This window comes from Myotis nattereri (assembly GCF_964212035.1).
Source record: "Myotis nattereri genome assembly, chromosome: 18".
NCBI classification, from domain to species: domain Eukaryota; kingdom Metazoa; phylum Chordata; class Mammalia; order Chiroptera; family Vespertilionidae; genus Myotis; species Myotis nattereri.
In genome coordinates, this window is record NC_138093.1 from 22,794,843 (window position 1) to 22,818,599 (window position 23,757).

Here is a 23,757-nt window from a genome sequence, read left to right on the forward strand (position 1 = left end):
CTGAGCCCAAGTTCCCTTCTGTGTTAAATGAGGGGCCTGGACTAGGCCACTGGTTCTAAAGCCTTTCCAATAGCATTTATCTCAAAATAATACTGAACGCTCGTGAAAAGAAAAACATATTTAAAACCCCAAATACAAAGCAGCGCGGTGTGGGGCAGATCTGGTGAGCCTGGGAGGTGTGCGAGTGCGAGTGTGCATGGGGGGTGGGGCTGGGGGATAAGTTCCCACACCCCAAGGCTCTCACGTTCTCTGGTGCCAGGCCTTCTCCAAATATGGCCCCTGTCCATGTCTGGCGAAGGCTGACCATTCTCGGGCAGAACTTTACGTGCCCGTGACATGGCTGAGGTGCTGATATATGCTGGAAATATTAGTCCATACAGTAACAGTAAATATCAGCAACTTACCTGTCAAGTGTGCTGATAGCGAAAAGAAATACATGTAGGGAAGTGTCAGCCGGGGGAAAAATATACGGCCTGCAGTAAATCACCCCCAGGCAATTAAAGCATAAAATTAAGTTATGCGCTACTTTGTTTCCTGGGGACAGTGCGCTGGGCTGTGGCAGCTCCCACACACGGAGGCCGGCGTGGGCCTGGCCTGACCCCCACTGCTCCCAACGGCCAAGAGCAAGGAAGAGCCTTGAGTTCAAATCCCAGCTCCACCGTTCATGGCCGTGAGGCCTCTGGCACGTTACCTACCTTCTCTGAACTTGTTCCCTCGTCTGCAAACAGGGGAAGCTATATCAGCACATGCCACAGACGTGGGCCATTTAGTATTTATTCACCAAATAGCCACCAAACACATAGCATGGGCCAGGCACTTCTCTAGGCGTTGGAACAAAGCAGATGCAGCCCCCGCTGGCCGTCTGGAGAGGGAGAAAGACAGGAAACCAGAAATGCACAGCATGTCCATTGGCGAGGAGTGCTTTGGAGAGAGGAAAGGAAGTGCTGGGTGGGGAGATGGCCAGGAATGCCCCAGGGAGGGCCACATTGGAGGGAGTCACACAGGAGGGACCATGCAGGTGTCTGGGAAGCGTGCTCCAGGCCGAGGAAGCAGGGCAGGGCCTGAAGAACCAGGGCGGCTGGGCGAGTGAGCAGGCAGCGTGGCTGAGTAGAGGCTGGAAGGTTGATGGGGGCCAGAAAGGGACCTTGACCTTTTTTAAAAGTATATTTTTTGTTGTTGATAGTATTACAGAGATCTCCCATTCCCCCTCCCTCGCGTCCCCCCTCCTCCCAGCCCCTACCCACCCACCCCAGGTCTTCACTACCCTATATCCTGTGACCATGGGCTATGCGTGTAAGTATAGATGTTCTTTGGTTTCTCTCTTCTGGTTCCCCCAACCCCACCCACATCAAGGCATATCAATAAGCCTGTTCCCTGCCTCCCTGCTTTGGGTCTTAGGAACCTTGACCTTTGACTCCAGGTGAGGTGGCAGCCACTGGTAGGTTTCGAGCGGGGGAGTGAGATGGTCTGACTCAGGCTCCTGGTGGCTGTTGTGTGGAGAACGGACGTCGGGCAAGTCCTAAAGCGGGAGACTGTGCAGAGGCAGTACCAGGTGAGGGGTGATGGGCCTGAACTAGGGAGGCAGCCGTGGAGATGGTGAGAAGTGGTCCAATTCTTGATGTAATTTTGGGTACAGCCAACAGGATTTGCTGACAAATCAGATGAGGGCGTCCAAAGCTTTCGGCCTGAGTGGTCGGGAGAGTGAAATCACCCTCCTGGGAGACGGGGAAGACCCCGGGAGCGGATACTGGGGGAGATCCGGAGTCTGGCTTTGGACATCCAAGTAGGGGTGCTGAGCAGGCGGTGGGACACACCGTTCTGGAGGTGAGAGGTCTGACTGGCGATGGATGTGCAATCCCCGGGGGAGCGGGGTAGGCGGAGACGGGGTGTGGGAGATGGTGGAGAGGCTGCCAGCAGGGACGAGCAGAGCCAGGAGCGCCAGTGCTGAGGCCAAAGGAGTGCGGTGTTCTCAGGGGAAGGCAGGCAGGGAGCCAGTGCTGTTGAGAGGTCAGGGGAGGTGTGTGTGTGTGTGTGTGTGTGTGTGTGTGTGTGTGTGTGTGTGAGTGAAGATATTTATTGTAAGGATTGGCTCATGTGATTCGGGAGGCTGAGAAGCCCAAGATCTGCAGTCAGCAAGACCCAGCAGAGCTGAGGGTGTAAGTTCCAGTCCAAAAGCCAGCAGGCTTGATCCCCAAGAGCTGATGTTTCCGTTTGAGTCTAAAGACAGGGAAAGACCAATGTGCCAGCTCAGGGCAGCCAGGCAGGCGCAGTTACTCTTCCTCTTGGAGGGTCTGCCTTTCTGTTCTATTCAGTTCCTCACCTGATGGGATGAGGCCCACCGCACTGGGGAGGGCAATCTGCTTTCCTCAGTCACCTATTCAAGTGTGAGTCTCATCCAGGAACACCCTTGCAGACACACTCAGGATCCTGTTTGACCAAATATTTGGGTACCCCGTGGCCGTCAACTTGACACATAAAATTAACCACTAGAGTGGATTCAAGAGAAGAGCAGGAGCAGGGGTGTTAGATACCCTGCCTGTAGACCCCTTTTTTGAAGAGTGTTACTCTAGAGCAGTGGTTCTCAACCTGTGGGTCGCGACCCCTTTGAGGGTTGAACGACCCTTTCACAGGAGTCGCCTAAGACCATCGGAAAACACATATATAATTACATATTGCTTTTGTGATTAATCACTATGCTTTAATTATGTTCAATTTGTAACAATGAAAATACATCCTGCATATCAGATATTTACATGACGATTCATAACAGTAGCAAAATTACAGTTATGAAGTAGCAACGAAAATAATTTTATGGTTGGGGGTCACCACAACATGAGGAACTGTATGAAAGGGTCGCGGCATTAGGAAGGTTGAGAACCACTGCTCGAGAGTAGAGATCTGCATGGTAGATGGAAGGAGATGGGGGTCAGAAGGGAGATTTTTTAAAGTGGGAGAAATAATAGCACGCTGTACGCTGCTGGGTAGGATCTAGTAAAGAGGAAAATTAATGATGTGGGAGCCAAAGGGGACCGTTGCTGGAAGAATCATCTTATTAGGCGCAGAGGGATGGACTCTGTGCCAAGGTGGGTGGCCGGCCTTGCACAGGAGCATGGACGGCCCAGCTGCAGGAAGCAGAGGGCAGGCGGGGGTGTGGCCGGGATAGTGGGAGCAGGTGGCAGGTCTTGGCTGAGAGTTCTCTTTTTTCAGGGAAATAGGAAGTGGGCCACCAGATGAGATGGAGGATGGGGGGCTTGAGAGAGAGGGTGGGAGGGAGGGACAGCGAATGGACAGGGAAGTGTTTGTGGTTTCCAGGCTCCCGAGGTCCAGAGCAGAGTGTAGATTTAAAGTGAGCCAGTCAGAGACGTGGCATGTGTCCTTCAGCTCTGTGCAGACCCCCAGAGCTCGGGGGAGAAAGTGGAGGGTTGCAGCAGGGTAGGGAGTTGAGAGTGTGTGTAAGGGAGGGGTTGGTAAGAGGGACCTCTGCATCTGTGCTGGAGGAGGTAAGCGAGGCCAGGAGGGGAGTGAGGGATGTGAAGAGACGGACTAGTCCTGCAGGTTGCAGAATCCTGGGCGTCAGGGTGCTGCAGGGAGTGACAGGAGGTGACAGCTGGACCTGGGGTGGTTGGAGGGTACTCTTGGAGATGCTGCAGTTTCTGGTAGCAACGTGGTCTGCGATAGACCATGGGAGTGAGAGGGCCATGACCTTCAGGAGAAGTCAAATAGTTGAGAGGCCAGGGGCAGGAAGGACAGTGATGGTGGTGCTAAACCCACTGAGGGATGAGGGGGCAGTGATCATCACAAGGTGGGTGGTGGGCTGTGGTCTGAGGGCTGGTGGTGAGGATTAAGTAATATTATGGACCTACAGGGGCACACAGTAGGTACTTAGCGAATGGGAGCTGCTTTCATTAATCCAGTTACGATGACCTTCACATGGTTCCTGGCCTGGCCACAGGACAGAACCTAAAACCAGGAATGTGCCAGAGCACGTGGGCGGATTCACACGCTCGTTTCTAGCAGGTGTGGAGCCGGCAGGGCCTGCATAGTCTCTTTCTGGGACCCAGACACCCTGCTCTCGGGGGTGGACCCACCAGGCCTCTCAAGAGCAGGAGGGAGCAAATGGGCAGACGGGAGTTTGGGCCGAGCCCAAGGACACGGGCCTGTCCTGTCCTGAGGTCACGAGCAGCCCCTGAATGTCACAGTGATGTCTGGTGCGTTCCCTGCGCCAGCAGGCCCAGGTCCCTCACTCCTGACTGGGTGGTAGGAGCATGAAGGTGGTGAGTGGGGTGTGACCGTGGCTGTTGGGGTAGACACCCCAGAGGTGAAGGCTCCCAGGGCAGCCCCTAAATTTCAGGCCTGGGAACTTCCTGCTCAGTGGCTCTGAGCAGCTGGGGACACATGAGGGGAACAGGGCCCTCGACTCAGGTGCCACAGACGTCTTCAGTGGATGTTTGCTGCCTTTGCTGCCTGCGTGTGCTAGCCATCCTGTTAGAAGCACCAAGTTCAGACCCTTATTGCCCGTGTGAGCTGCGGCCGGCACTGCCCCCCGAGCCTGTTCCTCAGCTGCTGGAAGGCATCACCTTCAGGCAGAGCACTCGGGAACGTGGATGACAGCTAAGCGCCAGGAAAGTTTATGTGTTAGGACGCCGTGGGCCCCGTTTCAACCCGGGGTTCAAGTCCCTTCTTAGGAAAGCTTTTGCTAGGAGCTGTGGTTATGTTGAGTGTCGATCCTTCTGATGTGTGTTTTATGAGCAGTTCAGGCATTCATTCACACATACGTGCATCCATTCTCCCGGTCAGTGGGTCTTCGCTGCCGACTCCACGCTGGGCAGGGCCATTAGAATGGCCAGTGATGCTGGGCGGAGGAGGGAAGTGATGCAGCGGCTCCAGCGGCTTCCCCTGGGCTCCCTGACACCTGGCCAGGCAGAGCTGACCAGGGTGATGGTCCTGCTGAGCGAGGCCAGCGCGGTTTGCACTGAGTAGGCAGGGCGCTGCACACAGCAGGTGCTCAGTGACAGGACGCAGGGGGACTGCCTGGGAAATCCCTGGAAGCCTCTTACCTGGCCAGTGTCCAGCTCCGCCCCCACCTCAGCTTCCTTCAGTCCTTAGACTATTGCTTCTGTGAAGCAGCCAAGTTCACAGTTAGCCCAGGGAGTTTAAGCATGGCTGCCTCATGCCCATCCCAGAAGTTGTGTAGCCTCTCCGGGCTATGGCTGATGGGCTGGTCCTAGAGCTGGAGACAGAGGCAGTGTCTTCATCGCACACACAGCCCCACAGGACGGCACCTTAGTCCGGGCCCAGTGGCTGAGTGGGGGCGGGTGCCCCTCAGGGCGGGCTGTGCGGGGAGTCCTGTCTCGGCCGAGGGAGAGCACACAGTCCCCTTGCCGAGGGTCCCATTGGCTGTGCTCCAGAGGAGCAAGGTAATAAGGAGCAACTTCCACTTACCGTCGGTATAAATCCCACAATCAGGAAAATTGCTTCAATTGCTAAAAAACGCTGGTGGAAAAGTCCATTTATTTTTCATTTTTCTTGTGCACTTGCCACCCTCACGCATGAATCACTGTCGGTTTGTAGATTAAATTTATACCCCGTTATCTTTCACGTCGCTGGGGCGCTGGTGTCAACTGGGTTTCTGGTTACCGAAAGCCACTGTCTGCCTTGTGGTGGGGAGAGTGGCCCCCTCTGTCCGTGGGTGGCCACTGGGGGGCGGGGCGGTCTCCTCTCTCCTGGAGTCTCCCCACAGGCCCCCTTCAGCCCCTGCCCCTCCATCTTTTGGCCACAGGGAAGACTTGCTTTTGGAAACTCCGGTTCTCCTCAGGAGCTGCTCTGCCGTGGCGCCCGCACCTGGATTTGGGTGCTTTACTTAGGGTTTTGCAGTGAGCATGGCGCAAGGGCTCCTGTTATTTTGAACACCTGCTTTGAGAATTGGCCTGGACTGGATACAAACACAATAGGCATTTTGAAAACATGCTCTGAGAACACATACTAGACGGACTTCCTTCCTCTCTGTTCTCCCAATCTCTCTCTTCTCTCTCTCTCTCTCTCTCTCTCTCCCTCCCTCCCTCCCTCCTCTCTCTCTCACACACACACACACACACACACTCACACACACACACTCACAGGATAGAGCCGGTGCCTGCCTGCTTCCCTTTTGAATGCAGGCAATGTGGTTAGATGGCAGGTGTTGAGAAGCCTGGTTCTCACCTGTGTCCTGGAAGGTATAGAACTGTCTAGAACTGATAGTATACTTTGTTCTCCATGCTCACATTTAGCCATTTCTGTGCATATCCTCTGAAAACATGCTTGTTTATTCTCAGATTTATGATTCAACAAATGCTAACTCTATTTTTCGGGATTGGACCCCTTTGAGAACCTGTTGGAAGCCCAAGTCCCCCTCTGGACGCAGTTTTGAAAAACTTGGGGATGGTTTGAAGAGCCCCATCCTGCCCGCTGTAGAGACCTGCTCCATGCACCCCCTTCCTGCCCCCAAGAAAACCCTGAGCCATTCCAGGAGCTCAGAGCTCTGCAGCCCTCCCAAGCCAAATGCCTCAGCCCCTCACACCCCAGCACCCTTCTTAGGCCTCATCTCAGAAGAGCAGTCCCTGGGCCACACTCCTGGCTCTCTCAGGGTTACCATCTAGACGTAGAGAGACCCCCCCCCCAATTCTCTCTATGACATGTCCTGGAAGGGGGACTTCTGAAGCCACAGCTGGCTTGCCTGCTCCAGGCCCTCAGCCCCCAGCAGGTATCATTACTGCATAAGAGACCCATCATTCTGCATTAATCTGGGATTCATCATGATAGCCATGACCATAATTAATTTATTTGGTATTAATGTGGATGAAATATGTACTGTCCTTTCAGGGGAAATCAGGCTGCCTATAAGCATTAGTTAAAAGGACCATTAAAATCAAACCTTCCCCAGATCCATTAGGCGAAGTCTTTCATCCTGAAGAAGATAAAGTTGTGCTGTGTGAAATGTCATGAATAATTAGGTTGATTGCTGTTTTAAACTCTGCCCCTGCCTCCCCACCCCTCCCGCCTCCCTCCTGAAGCGGGGGAGGCTCACCTGCAGCGGAGTGGCCCCCTCCATCGCCCATGTCTGTACTGGCCCCCAAGTCCCTGCTGACCTCTATGGCTGCTCGTGTGTCCTGTGTGTCTGTGGCTAGAATGGGGAAAGGAGCTTAAAGGACCCTGATGGGCTGTTTGCGAGATGTGTACATCTCCTCCCTTCCTAACGGCCCAGAGTGGCTGCAGGTGCCTTCCTCTTGCCTCAGTGCTGGTCCGGAGAGGGGTAGGCCAGGGAGGGGTTGGAAGTGGCATTTTCCAGCCAGGTCTGCAGACTCCCTGCCCTGAATGGCACGGGGATATGAACATGCAGCTTCTGGGCCCACCCTGGACCACATCTCAGGGGCTGTGCATGGGAAGGGGATGGAGGCTGGCACAGGGGCGAGGAGGGTTGGTTGTGCAGGATGGAGGGGCGAGGCGGGCCGTGCTCTGCTGCCCACGTGCAGTGCCTGGCACTCCAGGGTGGATGTGCACGTGCTCTCTCCCTGCCAAACGGCTCCTCCTGTGGGAGCGTGGAAAGAGGAACTTTGCCGGCCGCCTGATGCTCACCAGTATGGGCACAGCAGTGGCCCCTGGGCTGGTCTTCTAGGCCTCACCACAGAGTTGGAGAAACCAGGAGGCGGAGGGTGAAACGGCCTGCCCGCAGGGGACATAGACACTCCTCTGTTGGGTGAATTGACGGGTGGACAGTTTGGAGCCCTGGGGTGTCATGTCAGCCTTTGAAAGGCACAGGAGAGACTAGTTCTGATCCAGCCCCTTCACTTTGTGGTTAAAGAGCTCACACCCAAAGCAGTGAGGTCAGTGAGAGGCTGGGGGCCAGATGGTAAGCACTGGGTGGTCCAGGGGTGATGCCCATGGACACCGGAGTGGTGGGGTGGGAGAGGGGCTGATGGGAAATGGGAGGAAACCATTGGCCTCCTGTGCCCTAATCCTTTCATGCCGTCCTGACAGGCGCTTCGGCACAAAATGCACGGCCTGCCAGCAGGGCATCCCCCCGACCCAGGTGGTCCGCAAGGCGCAGGACTTCGTCTACCACCTGCACTGCTTTGCCTGCATCATCTGTAACCGGCAGCTGGCCACGGGGGATGAGTTCTACCTCATGGAGGATGGGCGGCTGGTGTGCAAGGAAGACTACGAGACGGCCAAGCAGAACGGTAGGTGGCACTGCCCTGCAGTCCCCCGCCAGGCATTTGTTCAGGCTGGGCCCTCTGAGTCCCTCAGAGCCCTGCTCACACCTGCCTCCTGAGACCCGCCCCACATCTCAACAGGGAGTTAATTCTCAACATCCCCAGTCCTTTAGCACAGCGGTTCTTAACCTGCAGGTCGTGACCACATATAGCATATCAGATATTTACATTATGAATTACAGTTATGAAGTAGCAATGACAGTAATTTTATGGTTGGGGTTCACCACAACATGAGGAACTGTATTAAAGGGTTGCGGCATTGGGAAGGTTGAGAACCACTGCTTTAGCGCTTGCTGGTTCATGGCAGCTTTAAGCAAGTATGGTTAGTGAGCGCACCGGTCGTCCACACTGGGCTCAGGAGCAGCCAGGGGCCATGTGTCATTATCTGGGTGGCTCCTGCCTGGGGCGGGGCTGGGAGGGTGTTCTGCCTACAGTGGACACTTGGGCGTACTCCTTGGTCTTGTACATTGGGGGGCATACTTACCTCAGTACCTGTTGGCCTATCACTCTGGACTCCAGTCAGCTGTGCTCCATTTCCCCTCATGAGGTAAGGACTTAGGGGTGAGGACCCCTCATGTCTCCTGAAGCCCCGATGCAGGAGCCAAGTGCTTACTGAGCCAGTGTCCACACTCCCCCCCACCTTCCCCAACCTCCTCAGTCATTGTCCAGGATCTGCAGCAGAAGCCCAGGCTGACATTGATGTCAGGCCGAGCATGTCACACCTGGAAAACCTGCCTTCACATGGGCAGCAGCTGCTCCTGCCCTCCAATGCCATGTTCTTGGGCAGCCCCGAGCCTTTCTAGGGCCTAGACTGGGCTTGGACCCCCATTGCTCCGAGCTCCCCTCAGAAAGGCCAAGCCCAACACTCCCCTCCTGCAGCCCTAGTTGGGCTCCTCACACACGGCTATGTCCACAGGGGGTGTGTCCTCCACTGGCTCAAAATATGGCATTTGGCCAAACCCAACCTGGGCATCTCAGATGCACAAACTCACAAAACACCAAGGTTGTTTGCCTTTGACTAGGATTCCTATCAGCTCAGGGTATCACTGTGGAAAGCGGCTCTTGTTGACAGCTCTGGGCTTGACGGAGAAAAAAATAGCAACAGTGTCAGTATCTCCTTCTAGAGCGTTCCTGGGCCCCCACACGCCATAGAGATCTGACCACTACATGGGGAAATTAGTTTTCTGCTCTGTATATGCAGTTTGAAATGAAGGGTTCGCAGTGGTGAGGAGGCAGAGGTAATCTTGGGGCTAGCCGGCTGGAGCTGAGCTGGCTTTGGTGGAAGGTGGGAAGGGGTGCTGAGTCAGGGGCCTCCTCTCTCCTCCCACCACCCCCAGCTCGGCCTTTTGGGGTGTACAGGCCTTTAGTCTCTTTCTGGGGCCTCTGTAAGCACATTCTAGGCTCTTTGCTTTAATGGATTTATCTGCTCTGGTTCCTTAAAACTCACTCGATGCTGTTGCTTTGAAGTCAGTTATGATGTCACAGAAGATTAGGGCGTCTTGTCAGGGATGAACCATCAGAGCAGATGGACTGCAGGTCCCAAGCTGCCGTTGGAGCGCTGATGCCCTTCAGCAGATACCGAGACTTGCACGGCCTCCCCTGGGGCCAGCTTGTTGTCAGAGGCCTCGTTTGGGCCCTGAGCACACCTGGCCTGGCCTGGCCTGGCATCCTCCACTGCCGGTGGTGCAGGGAAGGGCTAACACTAAGCAGACCTGTAGGACCATAGAGACATGCGATTTAGCCTCAGAACCTGGGGGCCTCACTGCTGGGTCACTCACAAGTCAGGGTCCCTTCTCAGCTCTCCAGGGGGGACAATAGCACCTGCCACATGGGGTTGTTTCCTGAGCTTAAATAGGAGAAGCATGTAGAATGGGATGTTAAGTGAGGGTGAGACCAGCATGGAGGAGAAATGTGAACAGGGAGGTGTGATCCGCTTAGGTTCTCAAGGAGCTGAAGGCTACATAGTTCTGACGGGTTCCTCTGTCACGCTGGGGTCACGCCACCCCATCCTGTGAATTCGGGGTGATGCTGAGGGCAGCAGGGGACCTTTGTCTGCTCTGGGACATTTGGCTCTTTTTATGTTTTAATTCCTCCTTGCTAAGCTACACCCTCTTTCAGGCTTACAGTTCCCTCCCTTGTGCTACACAAAGGATCCGATATCAGCTGTTTGTACTTTAGTGTGAATGATTTTGTTCCTTTGTTTTACCACCCTGGATATCAACATTTTCAATATGATGAGGTTGTGTTTTGTGCCAGGGACAAGTGCTAAGAAACCCTGAATAATTCAAAACTAACCTATTTTAAGGCTAATTTTCCCATAGGGATTAATGTAAGAAGTAAGGGAGGGATGTATTCTGGGAGCACATAAATCCATAACCGGTGAGATGTATCTTTGCCTTAATGCTACTTTTTATTTTCTCAGCACTGTCTCTAATACCTTGCAGAATGCTCTTTCCTAAATTAACAGCCCAGGGTATCATGGTCTTGCTTGGCCTTCTTCATAGTCTTTTATCACATTTAACTTCCGTACCAAAGTTATTGATTTTTGGGTGCATTTTTCAGCATGAGCACGGCCACCACTACTTAATGAATACTTGGATGACATTATTATAGGATATAAAGAAGATTTTAAATTATAATAACAGTGAATGTTAAAATAACAGCATAATAGTCCCCATAATTGCAAGAAGAAGGTCCCGTGCAGGTGGACAGCGGTGCGGAAGCCATGCCCACCCGCCAGGAGGACAGGGCGTATCCCAGGGGCACTGCCATCTGGTTGTGGTGAGAGCAATTTCTGATTCACTAGGGCAGCCTACTTTGACAGTAAGCAATTCTCAATGAATTAAAATTTTTTGGTGGTTTCACTATTTCAGATTTTATATATAAAGACTGTATAGGTATTTTAAAAGTGCACTATTTGATATCTGCTATCATGCTGGCATCTCTATAAATATGGGCAGAAGACAAGAGGATTCCCTAAAACAGAATTAAGTAGAGTTTTGGAGGTTTTCCTGTGTCTGCCACAGTGGCTCTGGAATCCTTCCACTCTGGGTTCAGGACTCCAGGGAGGGGACTGGGTGGTGGGCTCTGGCCCATAATTTATGAACATTTGTAGATGACTGGTGAATGCGTGGGCCACCCTTGCGAGGGTCCCTGGAGGGAGGGGCAGGGGCATGTGGGACAGCCCTGAACCCAGACTTTAGCTCCTTCACCTTCACAGCATTGGTCATACTCACAAGGAAGTCCACCAGAGTGTTGGGCATGACAGGAGATGCGTGGAATGGAACACTTCAAGTCACTTTGGAAAGCCTGTGGTGCAGAAGTGGGCCATGCCACTCTGCCTCCCCACTGTTCTGCCCAGAGCAGGCAAGATCACATGTGAGGAGAGGAGGTGGATGAGACCCAGGAGCTTCAGGTGGGCTGAACTCAACCAGTAAGGTTTTTATTGCAGATGACTCAGAGGCAGGAGCTAAGCGGCCCCGGACCACCATCACAGCCAAGCAGCTGGAGACCTTGAAGAATGCCTACAAGAACTCCCCCAAGCCTGCCCGGCACGTGAGGGAGCAGCTGTCCTCAGAGACGGGCCTGGACATGAGGGTCGTACAGGTGAGACACCAGCTACCTGGCCCAGTACTCATTTGCCGCCTTGGGATCCGGGGCCCAGTGACACTCCTGGGAGGTCCAGAGCCAGTCTGTGCCCTCTACATGGGAAGGCATGGGAGTGGTATACATACTGTGTCACTGATCCTTTTGGGGACTTGGGGCTCAGGGCCATGATCCTGGGGAATTTGCCCAATTGGAGATATCTGAGGCTCAGGCAGAAGGAGCCATGGGCACAGTGTACTCCTGGCCTTGAACTCCAGTCCCTGTCTCCAGTCACCTGGGGGCTGTGGGCATCCTCTGAATGTGTGCCTTGTGCTTGTGTGGCAGGTTTGGTTTCAGAACAGAAGGGCCAAGGAGAAGCGCCTGAAGAAGGACGCAGGACGGCACCGCTGGGGACAGTTCTATAAGAGTGTCAAGAGGAGCCGGGGCGGCAGCAAGCAGGAGAAGGAGAGCTCTGCAGAGGACTGTGGGGTTAGTGACAGTGAGCTGAGCTTCCGAGGTGAGCAGGGCTGGAGGGGCGAGTCGCAGTGATCCTTGACATTCAGGAGGGATTTTCTTGAGGCCTGGACAACTCCCTCCTGGACACAGGCTCCCCGCTGCCCCTGGCAGTGATGGGTGGGGGAACATGGAGTGGCCCTGTAAGAGAACGAGAGCTCTGCTGCTGAGATATGCAAGCTGGTTCCCCAGCACTGTGAGCCCCAGGCCTCCCCTCCTGCCGACTGGGGCTCCCTTACCACCCCGTGCACCTGTGAACAGAGCCGGGTCTCAGTCTGTGCCCTGGGAAATCACTACTGTGAGTGCATGTGAGATGGGGAGCAGCCTCACTTCTGAATCCCTTCCCCTCTGCGCACTTTATCCTGCCCCTGCCCACACACAAATGCTTTGGAGCATGTGCTAAGTTCAAATTGGTGCATCAGCAACATTGCAAATGACTGTGTTTTGAGTCCTTATGTTGTTTGCAAATAGCTGTAACTATTCTCCTAGCCTGAGTCCTCAGAGCTGGGGTCAGAAATTGGGTTTCCAGTTGTGGCTCTGTCACATGGATCACTTCTTGAGCCTCAGTTTCCCCACCTATAAGTAGGGAATAACCACATCCTTGCCCATCTCACAGTGGTGTTGTGGGGAGTCAATGAACACAAATGACTCTGGATGTGTTTGGGAAAAGCCCAGCAGATGTTTACCCTTGGAAGGGACGATTGTCCCCACGGGAGCCTGTGGCTCCCTCAGAGGGCCCTGGTTCTCTGGGATGACAGGTATATGCAAAAGGCCAAATACTGGCCATTTTACGGTGAAGCTGAGCCTTCACCTTCCTGCCCCTTTAAAGAGCCTGGATAGGAACTGATGCACAGGTCCAGGTGGGGAATAGAAAAGTCTATGGGGCAGAGGACAGAACAAGCTGCTCACCTGAGGGGATGGTAGCTCAGCCTAGAGGTCTGTTCTGGGGCCCCAGGATGGCTCAAGGGCCTCATGCTCACCTCCTAGCCCTCTTGGCAGGGTTAGGAAAGCCACTTCATCTCATTTGAGCTGCTGGAATCCATGTTAGGAACATACAGGATTGCCAGGTCTCATTTTGTAGCTCCTTTCTTTTGGGTACAGGTGTGCTCCCAGGATGACATATCATTGCTCTCTCCGGGTAATTATGTATTTCTTAAGATTAAAACGGCCACCTCGGTTGGAGAGGTAACTTCTTCCAGGTGGCAAAGATCCTGTTAGATCCCCTTAGTGAAATTCTCTAAGAAACAAGGTCCATTTGTCTTAATCAAGTCAACACTGTCCCCAGTGAAGACTGTATTAGACAAACCAAGTCATTTGCTATTGAATCTCTCCCAAGTAGACCAGAAGAACAGTGTACACATGTCTAAGAGTGGTCCTCAGCTACCCTTACCATATGGGCCTGCCTGTTTCCCAACCAGCCAACCTAAGCACATTACTTTGCCTGAAAGCTTTCAGATTAAATCTTGTCAGCACAGAGTTTCCACCGTGATGTGAGGCATTCATAGTCCTCAGTGTAGCCAGAGTATCTTAGTTCATGAGTGACATGGGACCAACACACTCACCAAACACTGTCCAGACTTCTAGGTCCTAGGAATTTAGTCTCCGCAGGTGTTTCTTCTATTTGCCCCCCTTTATGTGGGTCAATCTCGGGCTGACATGGTGGTGGTTGATCCCTGTTTAGCAGCTGTCATCCTCGAGCTTCTTTCCTGGTCATGTGTATTCCTACCTAGGTTGTAAAGAACAGGAACATTGGAATCCTGTTGGCTGACAATAAATCTCCGTTCTTTTGTCCACAGAGGATCAAATTCTCTCAGAACTTGGCCACACCAATAGGATTTATGGCAACGTGGGGGACGTTACAGGCGGACAGTTAATGAATGGGAGCTTCTCCATGGACGGGACAGGACAATCCTATCAGGACTTGAGGGATGGGAGCCCCTATGGAATCCCCCAGTCTCCATCCTCCATATCGTCCCTGCCGTCCCACGCTCCTCTGCTCAATGGGCTGGATTACACAGTGGACAGTAACTTGGGCATCATTGCGCATGCAGGCCAGGGAGTGAGCCAGACGCTGAGAGCCATGGCTGGGGGACCCACCTCTGACATCTCCACAGGAAGCAGTGTAGGCTATCCCGACTTTCCAACTAGCCCAGCCTCTTGGCTCGATGAAATGGATCATCCTCCGTTTTAAACATCTGTCCTCCCCACCCTACCTGTCCTTCTGGCTTGAGAGAATATCTTCAAGGATCAAAAGAGACTTACCTTTTTAGGATCAAATGCGCACCAATGTGAATTTCCATTATTTTCAATGGAAGTCCTCTGCTGATCCCTAGGAGGTCACCGCACTAGTGTGCTGTTCTCCTGGGGAAATGGTGGGGGAGCAGCCTCCTCTCAGAACAGCACAGGCGCAGAGCCTAGAGCGCTAGGGTGCTGGCTTATGCTCCCTCCCCCACCCTGCTTACAGGCTTTGGCTGCTCAGTGCTTGGCAGCAGGAGGTGACTGTGAGGCCACCCTGGCCTTAGGGAACTCTGCTCCAACTGGTATGTCTCATGAGATGCTTCCCACAACAGTGCTCTCGCCAGAACTGAGATTCTGGTGACGTCACAGCCCTTAAATATAAGAAAAGTGATTTCTGAACCACCTTTATCAAACCCTGATTTTCAGAATAAAAAAGGTCACTTACTGAAGGTCAGTAGGAACTTGACGGCCGCAGTTCGATAGAGAGACACGCCCTCCTTTCTCTCCTGCTGTGAAGAATGGCCTCCCCCCTCCAGAGAGAATCTGCCAGTCTGGGTTTGTGAGCAGTCCCATCAACAGCACTGACTCCATCCCTGAGGGCAAGAAGTGGTTTTCGTTGCAGGTGACTCTGAGGCTGGAGCTGAGTGGCCCTGGACCATCACAGCGACTGCCCGACGAGTCCCCTTGGAGCACAATGTGCCTTTTTAATTTGCTCATTATCACTTATTCCACTAGACAGGCTGTGGCTTACACAACGATCAAAGCTAAAATATGGAGAGACCAGAAAGACAATCAGTGAAAACATTTGTAGACCCATTTGGATTCCAAGCGTGCTGTCCGTTTAGCCAAATCAGCAGATGCCAGTCTCCCAGAGTCCCCGCTCCTGAAGGGGAAATGATATTGTGAGTTTGTTTTGAGGTAGTTGGTTTAGATGAGTTTGCAAGTCCATACCCACCTGCAGCCAACCCCCTCTAGCCCTTTAAAAAGGAGAGCTTTCTCTGCTGTGCTAGCTGACTCAGTTGGAGGACAGTCTTGGCCTCTTCCAAGTACTAGCAATGCTTTTTGGCTGGGAGCAATCATTTAGGGAGCAGCCCTAAAGTTGTCAGATTTCCAAGTGGTCCTTGGGCTGCATTTCCCTGGGTTGCTGGCTGGCCTCACACCAGGCCCTGTGGTGCTCCAGCCCTGCACTTGCTCAGAAAGGGGAGCTCTCCAGCCAGTGGCAGTGCAGACTCACCTTATGGGTTTCAATAGCATATCACCAAGCCTGAGGCAAGGCCAACCCCTGCTTTGTGAGCTGCCAGCCCTGTGACAGACTGCACTTCGGGGGGACATACCATGGTGAAGGTGCCGTGGCTCCTACTTAATGCACCACCCCTCAACCTTGCAGGAGGTTCTCCATGTGCACACTGGAAATTAGCCAGGGGGATTTATGCGTCCCCTGGGAAATGGTGGTTTACTTCTCTGGCCTCCTGTTTTCTTAAGATCAGCAGAGTAGGGAAGGGTAAGAAAGGCATTACCTTTTTCACGTGAAGTGATGGGGCCCAAGACCCGAACCACCCTTTCTTTCATGTCTGTCACGTTTTGAAGGCCGCAAAGATTTAAGAGTGTGCTAGGTAGACTCAAGGAAGAAATAAACCTTCCTCCTTGGCTCCTGCATCTTCTGCAAATGCCTTCTGAGGACTAAACTATGAGCATTTAAGCTTCTTCAAACTGTATAGTCAGTAAATTCCTGGGGTCAGCCTTCAGGCCACCTTTCCCTGACCAGTTCTGTAGTGGACCCTTATTTTCCGACAGGCTGCAATTGTGATTTTTGCTTGGGGAGTCCTGCAGATGCAGGATTTCTTCTTGAGGCTCCAGGATTAGGGATGCCAGAGGGTGAAGCCCAGACAATTCCCAATACAGTAAACAGTGGGGATGGCAATAAAGACTCACAAGAAAGGCACATGCCGCAGTCTTCTGGGAGGACAGGTTCTTGAACATACTGTTCTCAACAGGCAGCTCTCAGTGCACAGGAGGACTGTGTTGGGCAATGAACCAGTTAAAGACTGTCCCACCCAGACCACTGTCGCAGCTCGGTTACTTGGCGTAGGAGCTCTTGGGATCTCAAGGTACTGCCTGCTTTTGGTGATTACCAGGGGCAGCAGACTCAAGGAACATGGCCCTCTGGGTAGCACTGTTTCTTTAACATCAGTTGAGCAGTTTTTGTTTTGTATGCAAGTTAATCAAGCTCATGCCTTATTCAATGGTTGGAGAACGTGCTAGTAACAGTCTCCTGAGAACTCAGTGAGCGGGGCAGCTGGTGTTGGTGGGCTGCTTTGGTGTTGGTGGGGCTGGCTAGCTATACTGGCCACAAAGCTGGGAGAGCTGAGTTCCCCAGAGCCTCTTCCCAGAGAGCAGCAAACACTGGAGCTCCGTGTAGAAGCACAGGCAGGCCAGGCCTCAGGTTCTAAGTGGCTCTCCTTGCAAGTGCAGCTAGCATTCTAGAGGACTGGTGCCACCAGTGAGCCACTGCGTGCCAAGACTGTTCCTTGGCTCTTCTGTGGCTGGAGATGGTGAGCACACAACGTACCTTGAGAGCCTCCTCCATTGCTCAGCGGTCTGTGACTGAGGTATAAGGTGCCTCCTGGGAGCTGCTTTCTCCCTTGCTAAAGTGACACGGACACATTTGAAAAATGAAACGAGACCTTCTAGAGAATTTACATCATTTGAATCTGTCTGTGGCTCTAAGAGAGCAATTACAAGTAGCAACATTCATCTGAGCACCTGGCTGATAGAGCTTGGGATAGGAAGTTTCTGAATTCAGGAGCAAAATAATAATTAAAAACCCAGCAACACCTAAGCTTCCAGTAGTAGCTGGTATAAGCAAAAATGGGACACACGGGGCTATGGGAGAATCTCTATTTTTAAAGAGTAATAAAACCACAGAAGAAATCCCCAATGCAAAGCTAAGCCAGCCCACCTGTTAAATCACATTATTGGGAAGACTGGTCCTGGCCCTTTCAGGGACTTGCTGTGCCACCTGAGGCAAACTCCTTTCTGTCTCTGTGCTTTCTTTTTCTCGCCTCAGCTAATAGTTAAGAATATAACAGAAAGTGCAAATCAACTACCATATTGATAATATTATTCCTGCAAATTAATACAGTAAAATGTCAGGGAAGGAGGACAAAATTAAGACATCAGAAAAGCATTTAGCCCTAGCCAGTTTGGCTCAGTGGATAGAGTGGCTGACATGTGGACTGAAGGGTCCGGGTTTGATTCCGGTCAAGGGCACGTACCTTGGTTGCAGGCTTGGTCGCATGCAGGATGTCTCTCTCTCACATTGATGTTTCTCTCTCTTTGTCTCTCCCCCTCCTTTCCACTGTCTAAAAATCAATGGAAAAAATATTCTTGGGTGAGGATTAACAACAAAAAACAACAAAAAGAAAAGCATTTAGCTGTGTTTTTAAGGTTTTTTGTTTTTTTTTTTTGCCAATGTAAAACACGAAATCTAATAAGATAATTGAGGGCCATTCAATCTTCATAATTAAGTTCACTTTGCAAGAAGTAATCTGTAGATATGAAAGATACGACCACCTCTTGAGGCTCAAGCTGGTTATTTTGAAACAACTGCCTCCTTGCTGGAGTGGGTTGAAGGCTTCAGCTGAGCAAAAGCTGTGTTATGGGCGACCGTGCGTCCAGCACCCACTCTCCCTCCCAACCTCTCCCACATGCCACTACTGACAACTTGGTTCTAACTGTGGAAATGATGACCATACCTCTTCAGCCAGCAGGGTCTGGAAGGACTGAGGAGGCTCATTTTTAAACATTGCACTTTAAAAATTGGAACCCGTGAGATGAAGAAAAATTCAATTAAGCGGAAATGAGTTCTGTTTTATTGCCTGCTGCTGAAGGGCTCTGGGCACGCTGAAAGCGAAATAAAAAGCACATCACTGGCTCTCTCTTTCTTGGATTGGTCAATTGGCCCTTTTTGCAGTAGTTGCTCCAACTGTCTCCCACAGTGATAGGAGCCAAAAAGAGAGAGCTCAGCAAAGTCATCCCACCCACACTCTGCTTGGTAGGCCCACGAAAGCACAGTTTCATGCTGCTAGCTCTGGGAGGAGACAGCTGCAGGTATGGAGGTGTGCCAAGCGTTCCTTTGCTTAGGGAGGCAGAGCTCAGGTGGACAGAGAAGGACACCCCCACTCTCACTGCTGCCCACCTGGAGACAAAATCATTTGTACTCCCTCACTCGAGGACTGCGTGCAGCCAACTGGGCAGGCTCGGGGCTGCAGGATCCCAGATGCTGCTCTGAACTTGCATTCAGACCTCAAAGCACCTGCTCCCCTAAGCTCTGGATTGTTGCCCTCACCCTTCCCAGTGTACATTTTGTACAGTGAAAAGAAATGAAGTCTCATTTGCTGGAAAAAAAAGGAAAAAAGAAAAAAAAGGATCCACCCATCCTTATTTATTGCCATGTGACTTTGGAACAGAAGCTGGTGCGTTTGTTTGTATATGCCTCCTGTGTGTTGGCATGAGATGTGTATGGTAAAACTATGTTAAATAAATATGGATGTTCTTTAGAAGCTGGTGTGTCTTGGTTTTCATTTAGTTTTCTCTCTTGACCTAAATCAAATGCAAAGCTGTGCTGACATGGGCCCCTTTTATCACCAGAAGAAAACCCAAAGTACAACTCCGAATGCCAGAACTACTTACATCCATAAATACCAGAACTGCTCAGTGAAGGGTTGGTTAGAGTTCTCCGATTTCTCTTACAGCAATGTTCTAGGGCCCAATCCTCTGCTCCTAGACTTAGGGAATGGGCAGAGAAACCTGTTGACTACATACTTTTTAGTTAGTTTGTCCTTCACACTTCACACATTTTCTTCCTTGAGAAAGTATGTGCAAATGTCTACATTTGGGTGAGAGGTGGACAGAGGGTTAGAAACACCTCATCAGAGTCATCAGGGCTCTTAAACAAGCTTTTCTAGGAAAATCTCCATTCAGACTTTTTCTCCGCAGGAGGCTTTATTAGTGTGCCGGACCTGAAGTATAGTGAGGATGGAAAAAGCAACAGAGATTCTTTAATTAAAAAAAAAAAAAAAAGTCATAGCCTTTCTTTAGAGCTGGGGTCCCAAGTAGGAAAAACTAGAGAATGCCTTTTCCATTAGTGATTAGTAGTTTTGTTTGGTTGAAGAGAAGATCCAAGCAGAGGTGTATTGTCCAATATGGTAGTTACTAATCACACACGGCTATTTACATTTAAACTGCTTAGTATAAAGTGAAACGAAGTTCATTTCAGTCCCTCACACTAGCCATATTTCCAGCCTCAAGAGCTATGTGTGGCTATGGTATTTGGACACAAATATAAAACATTTCTATCACTGCAGAAAGTTCTACTGGTTAGTGCTGATGGCATCTGGCTCAGCAGCAACAGAGAAAACTCATTCATCACCTCTTTAGTTACTAGTTAACCTAGAGCACGTGGGGCCGTATTCTGAGACTCCTCAGGCAGTGGTAGTGACAACTGTCACGTCTTGTGTGGCTTGTTTAGGTACAAAGCATGAGGCTGGGCCGGGGCCTCAGTTCTCAGTCTAAGGACGCCACCAGGTTGTCGGGATTCAGTTCCTAAGTTTTAGACGGACTTTGTGCCCCACAGTCAACCCAGTTAAACAGGAAAGGCAGTACCTTCTCAGGCAGGACCTCCACTGAGATTCGTGGAGGGCTTAAAGGTCTTTCGTGGAGACCCAAATCTCTGCTCTGGACCCTGGCCGAGTCATCTCCTGTGCTAAATACTTTACAAGGCTGAGAAAGGCAAAGGCCTTGCTGGGTATGTGCCAAGGAAGGCTGAGGTTCAGAAGGACCTTACTGGGTGCAAGCGAGGGTGAAGACGAGAGCACCCAATGGGAGCGGGGAGTTTGGGTAGAGCAATAAGGACGTGCTGCACATGAGGACTTTTGTTTCTTCCCTCGCTTGGGTGGTTGTTAGGGAAATTTGCCAAGTGGCTATGAAGGCCTCTGTTGCTACTAAATTTGATTACTTCCCTGGGTATTCCTGAGGAACTCATAACGGGGCTCGAGAGTTCTGCCAGTGTATGCAGTGGGCTATTGATTCTAACACTGTACACCATGTCTGTAGTCTATTCTCAAACCCTCGCCACAAGCTGTCTCTACTGAGTCTTTGTTTTCCAAACTCTGTCAGTCGCTTTGAGTGTATCAGGCTGACGATTCATTGGAATGTTTCCACTTGGTGTTCTAGTGCACCCTGATCCCACCACACTAATCTAGTAGCAACGTTTTGGAATTACCAAATAAGTTCTCAGCTCACAAAGGGAGGGAGGGTCAGGTTCTTCTTTCTGGCTCGGTCACTGGAGACCAGCTCCTGAGCACGATTCTCTGACAGAGCCTTTTCAGAAGGACAGCTGCTTAACACATTGCGGACCAGTAATTTTACTGCTAGCTTTACCCAGTGGCCAGATAAGTTTCTATTGAACGAGTACAAAAAACGTTTTACACAAATGTTAAAGGCACGCTTTAGAATTAAATACCCATTGCATTTTGAAGTTATTACATGTTCTTACAAGCTAATATCTTTTTAAAGTATGATACTTTGTAAAAACACTGTGTAATATGAAGCGAGAATTCTCGTGATCCATCCGCAATGTGTTAAAGAAGAATAAAGGAAAGAAATCACCGGCCAGAAAGAATGAAATAAAACTCAAACTCAGGAGAACTGAGGAAGGCACAACAGTCAGTGTTTGCACTGCTTGCCCTGCCTTCTTTCTCCTTGGGGCCAGGATTCCCCTCAGCCAAAGTCAGAAAAGGAGGAAAAAAAGATCAAAGGTAAGTCAGTATGTTGTAAATTTTAACCAATTGTCAAACTAGAAGTAAAAATCCTAAAAGGTGATCCTCAACGTTTCTGAATGTATTTCCTTAGATGTGCTATTTGAGACATAGTTTAAAAATTGTCCTTTACAGTCTAAACAGAAAATGGTTGCATCCCTTTGCCATACCTCTTTAGACGGATGCTATTTCAGTTTGGTCATTTGGAAATAAATCCTCGCCTTCCCTCTGGTCCTCTGCTGGATGTGCAGTGAGCAGCGAGCAGTGGCGCTCGGTTGGGTGCTGGTATGGGTCACGGCTGCCCCAGAGAAGTAAGCAATGGTTAGCCACTGCTGCTGAGGAAATACTGTGTTAGGAGGGAGAAAAAAACCCAACGTTTATAAAATGGGGCCAAACCACTAGAAAGAAGAAACTTATTACCATCTTTATAAAAGGAGTAATAAAAAGAATCCATCCAAACTATTAAACAGGTCTTCAAATCATCTGCACCTGCCCTGGGAGAGTACATCACCCCCTTTTGGAGGGAGTGGGCTACTGACTGTAACACTTCTTTATAAATTTTTCTTTCCTTTTCTTCTCTCCTTTTAGTCCAATGTGACTTCAGGATTTTCCTTTAGAACCCTTTCCTTTGGCCTCTCCCCCATTAAACACAGACATTGAATGTAGGCATGTTATTAACTGGGATGTTATTCTGTAATTAAATGGACAAGTCACAGGCTGTCCCTGACAGTGCACTTGCTCCCCCAGAAGGGGCTCCTAGGGCAGAAATGCTGCCATGTGACTTACGCACACCTTGGGTTATTTAGTAACCACCGCATCGACCAGAACTTCCAGGAAAGGCTATCGCTGAAGCTGGGGGAGAGGTTTTGTTCTGTTTTTTAAAGATTTATCTTCCTCTCACTTGCTTGCCAACCCTGGACCAGGATCTCCTGTTGCCTGGGAGGGGTTTGGGGATTTTGGAAAGGCTGGGAATTGCTTCCTGAAAGATAAAATACAGACCCCAAAGAGTAGTCTTGGCACACACACTTGGAGTTGGAAATAAAGCAGTTAAAAAAGGAAAAAAAAAAAAAAAGGCCATTAAAATGGTAAATAGGTTTCAACAGATGGCTCCAGCACAGCATTGGAAAGTCCAGGCAAGGACTTTGGGGTTAAATCTCGTATTTTAGTCACCTGGGACTACGTTATTACTCCAGAAAAACAAACATCTGTCAAGTTGCCAGCTCCCCTCCTCTAACGTGGAGCCCTTGACCACTGCCTGCTCATTGCCAGCGGATGGGTAGCCGCCCGCAGACAGCCACCTCGGGAATCGAGAGTTGCTTTTTCGACACCTGTCAACTGCAGGGCTTAAGCTCACTCAGGCTAGAGGAATATGAGAACCAAGAGCTATATTACTGATGGGCCTGGACTTTTATACTCAATATGTGTGCTGGCTCTATTATTTTTTTTAGAATCATTTTAACATTTAATGCTTCTCAATTAAAGTGGTTTCCCTGAGTGGATGCCAAGCTTCGTTTAGAATGCGCATTAACCACTTTCCCCATCGGTAGTTAAAGGCACTGAGGGATTTAAACAGCAATCCACAGGTCTGTTCAGTCAAGGTTTGGCGGAATAAAGCAGATTATAAACAATAATATATGTCTTTCTCTTCTTTTTTTGGAAGGGTTCCAAACTCACTAACGGAGCTAAAGTGCTATAAACATATCCAGGTCTAAGCTTTGGGCTCTACAAATGTACTCTGTGAAAGCCACCGGCCCTGGTGGTGCCACTTTTTATCCCGTGTGTGTATGTGGGCACGTACTTTAAAAGAGTATTTTATTACACAAAGTGTCCATCAACTGAACTTACCTTCTAAGTATTAAAATGGAAACCGGCACTGCTGCACAAGCGAGAGGAAAAATAAACCCTGACTGCAGGGTGGGTGATGAATTGGCTGCTGCAGCCCAGGGCAGCCACTGAAAGTCACCCCTCTGTTCCTCAGGCCTCACTACCCCCATGCCCAGCCTCGGCCTTCACAGTGTCAGGTTCAAACGGTCCTTTTCCCACATGTGAGAGAGTCCCGCCCGTAGGGCCCGGAGTTCCACCCTGAGGCAAACGAGCCAATGGGGCCATCACTGAGCAGTTCCTCCCACTGGGTTTTAACCTCAGTGCTCTCTTGCAAACTCATGTTCATTACTTCTAAGTGTGTCGGGAGAATATCAGCAGGGAAGTGTCTGTGCTGGGTATACACTGGCACGCACCTTGTGAACGCCCAGCTCCGACTCCCAGGGCTGGAAGCTTCCTATTGCCACAGGAAGGAACAGCACCCTCGGAAATGACTCCAGCACACAGGTCCCAAAAGGAGAGTAAGAGAT

General features: G+C 50.8%; 1 protein-coding gene and 1 long non-coding RNA gene across 2 annotated transcripts in view; one reads left to right on the plus strand and one right to left on the minus strand.

The window, feature by feature from the left end:
• Positions 1-14,541, plus strand: part of LHX4 (LIM homeobox 4) — a gene marked incomplete at its 3' end in the record, with an annotated part of 39,921 nt that extends 25,380 nt beyond the window's left edge. The window contains exons 3-6 of the mRNA XM_081111920.1: positions 8,017-8,219; positions 11,704-11,858; positions 12,183-12,354; positions 14,147-14,541. Of these exons, the coding sequence (XP_080968046.1) occupies positions 8,017-8,219; positions 11,704-11,858; positions 12,183-12,354; positions 14,147-14,541 (925 nt within the window). The remainder of the gene's footprint in view (positions 1-8,016; positions 8,220-11,703; positions 11,859-12,182; positions 12,355-14,146) is intronic.
• On the minus strand, positions 10,644-15,280 carry LOC308533804. Its single transcript, XR_013997120.1, has 4 exons — positions 15,034-15,280; positions 14,613-14,959; positions 13,913-14,076; positions 10,644-12,491 (listed from the first exon to the last, which is right to left on the minus strand). It is a non-coding gene; the product is annotated as an uncharacterized lncRNA (long non-coding RNA).
• Between the last annotated feature and the right edge of the window lie 8,477 nt (positions 15,281-23,757).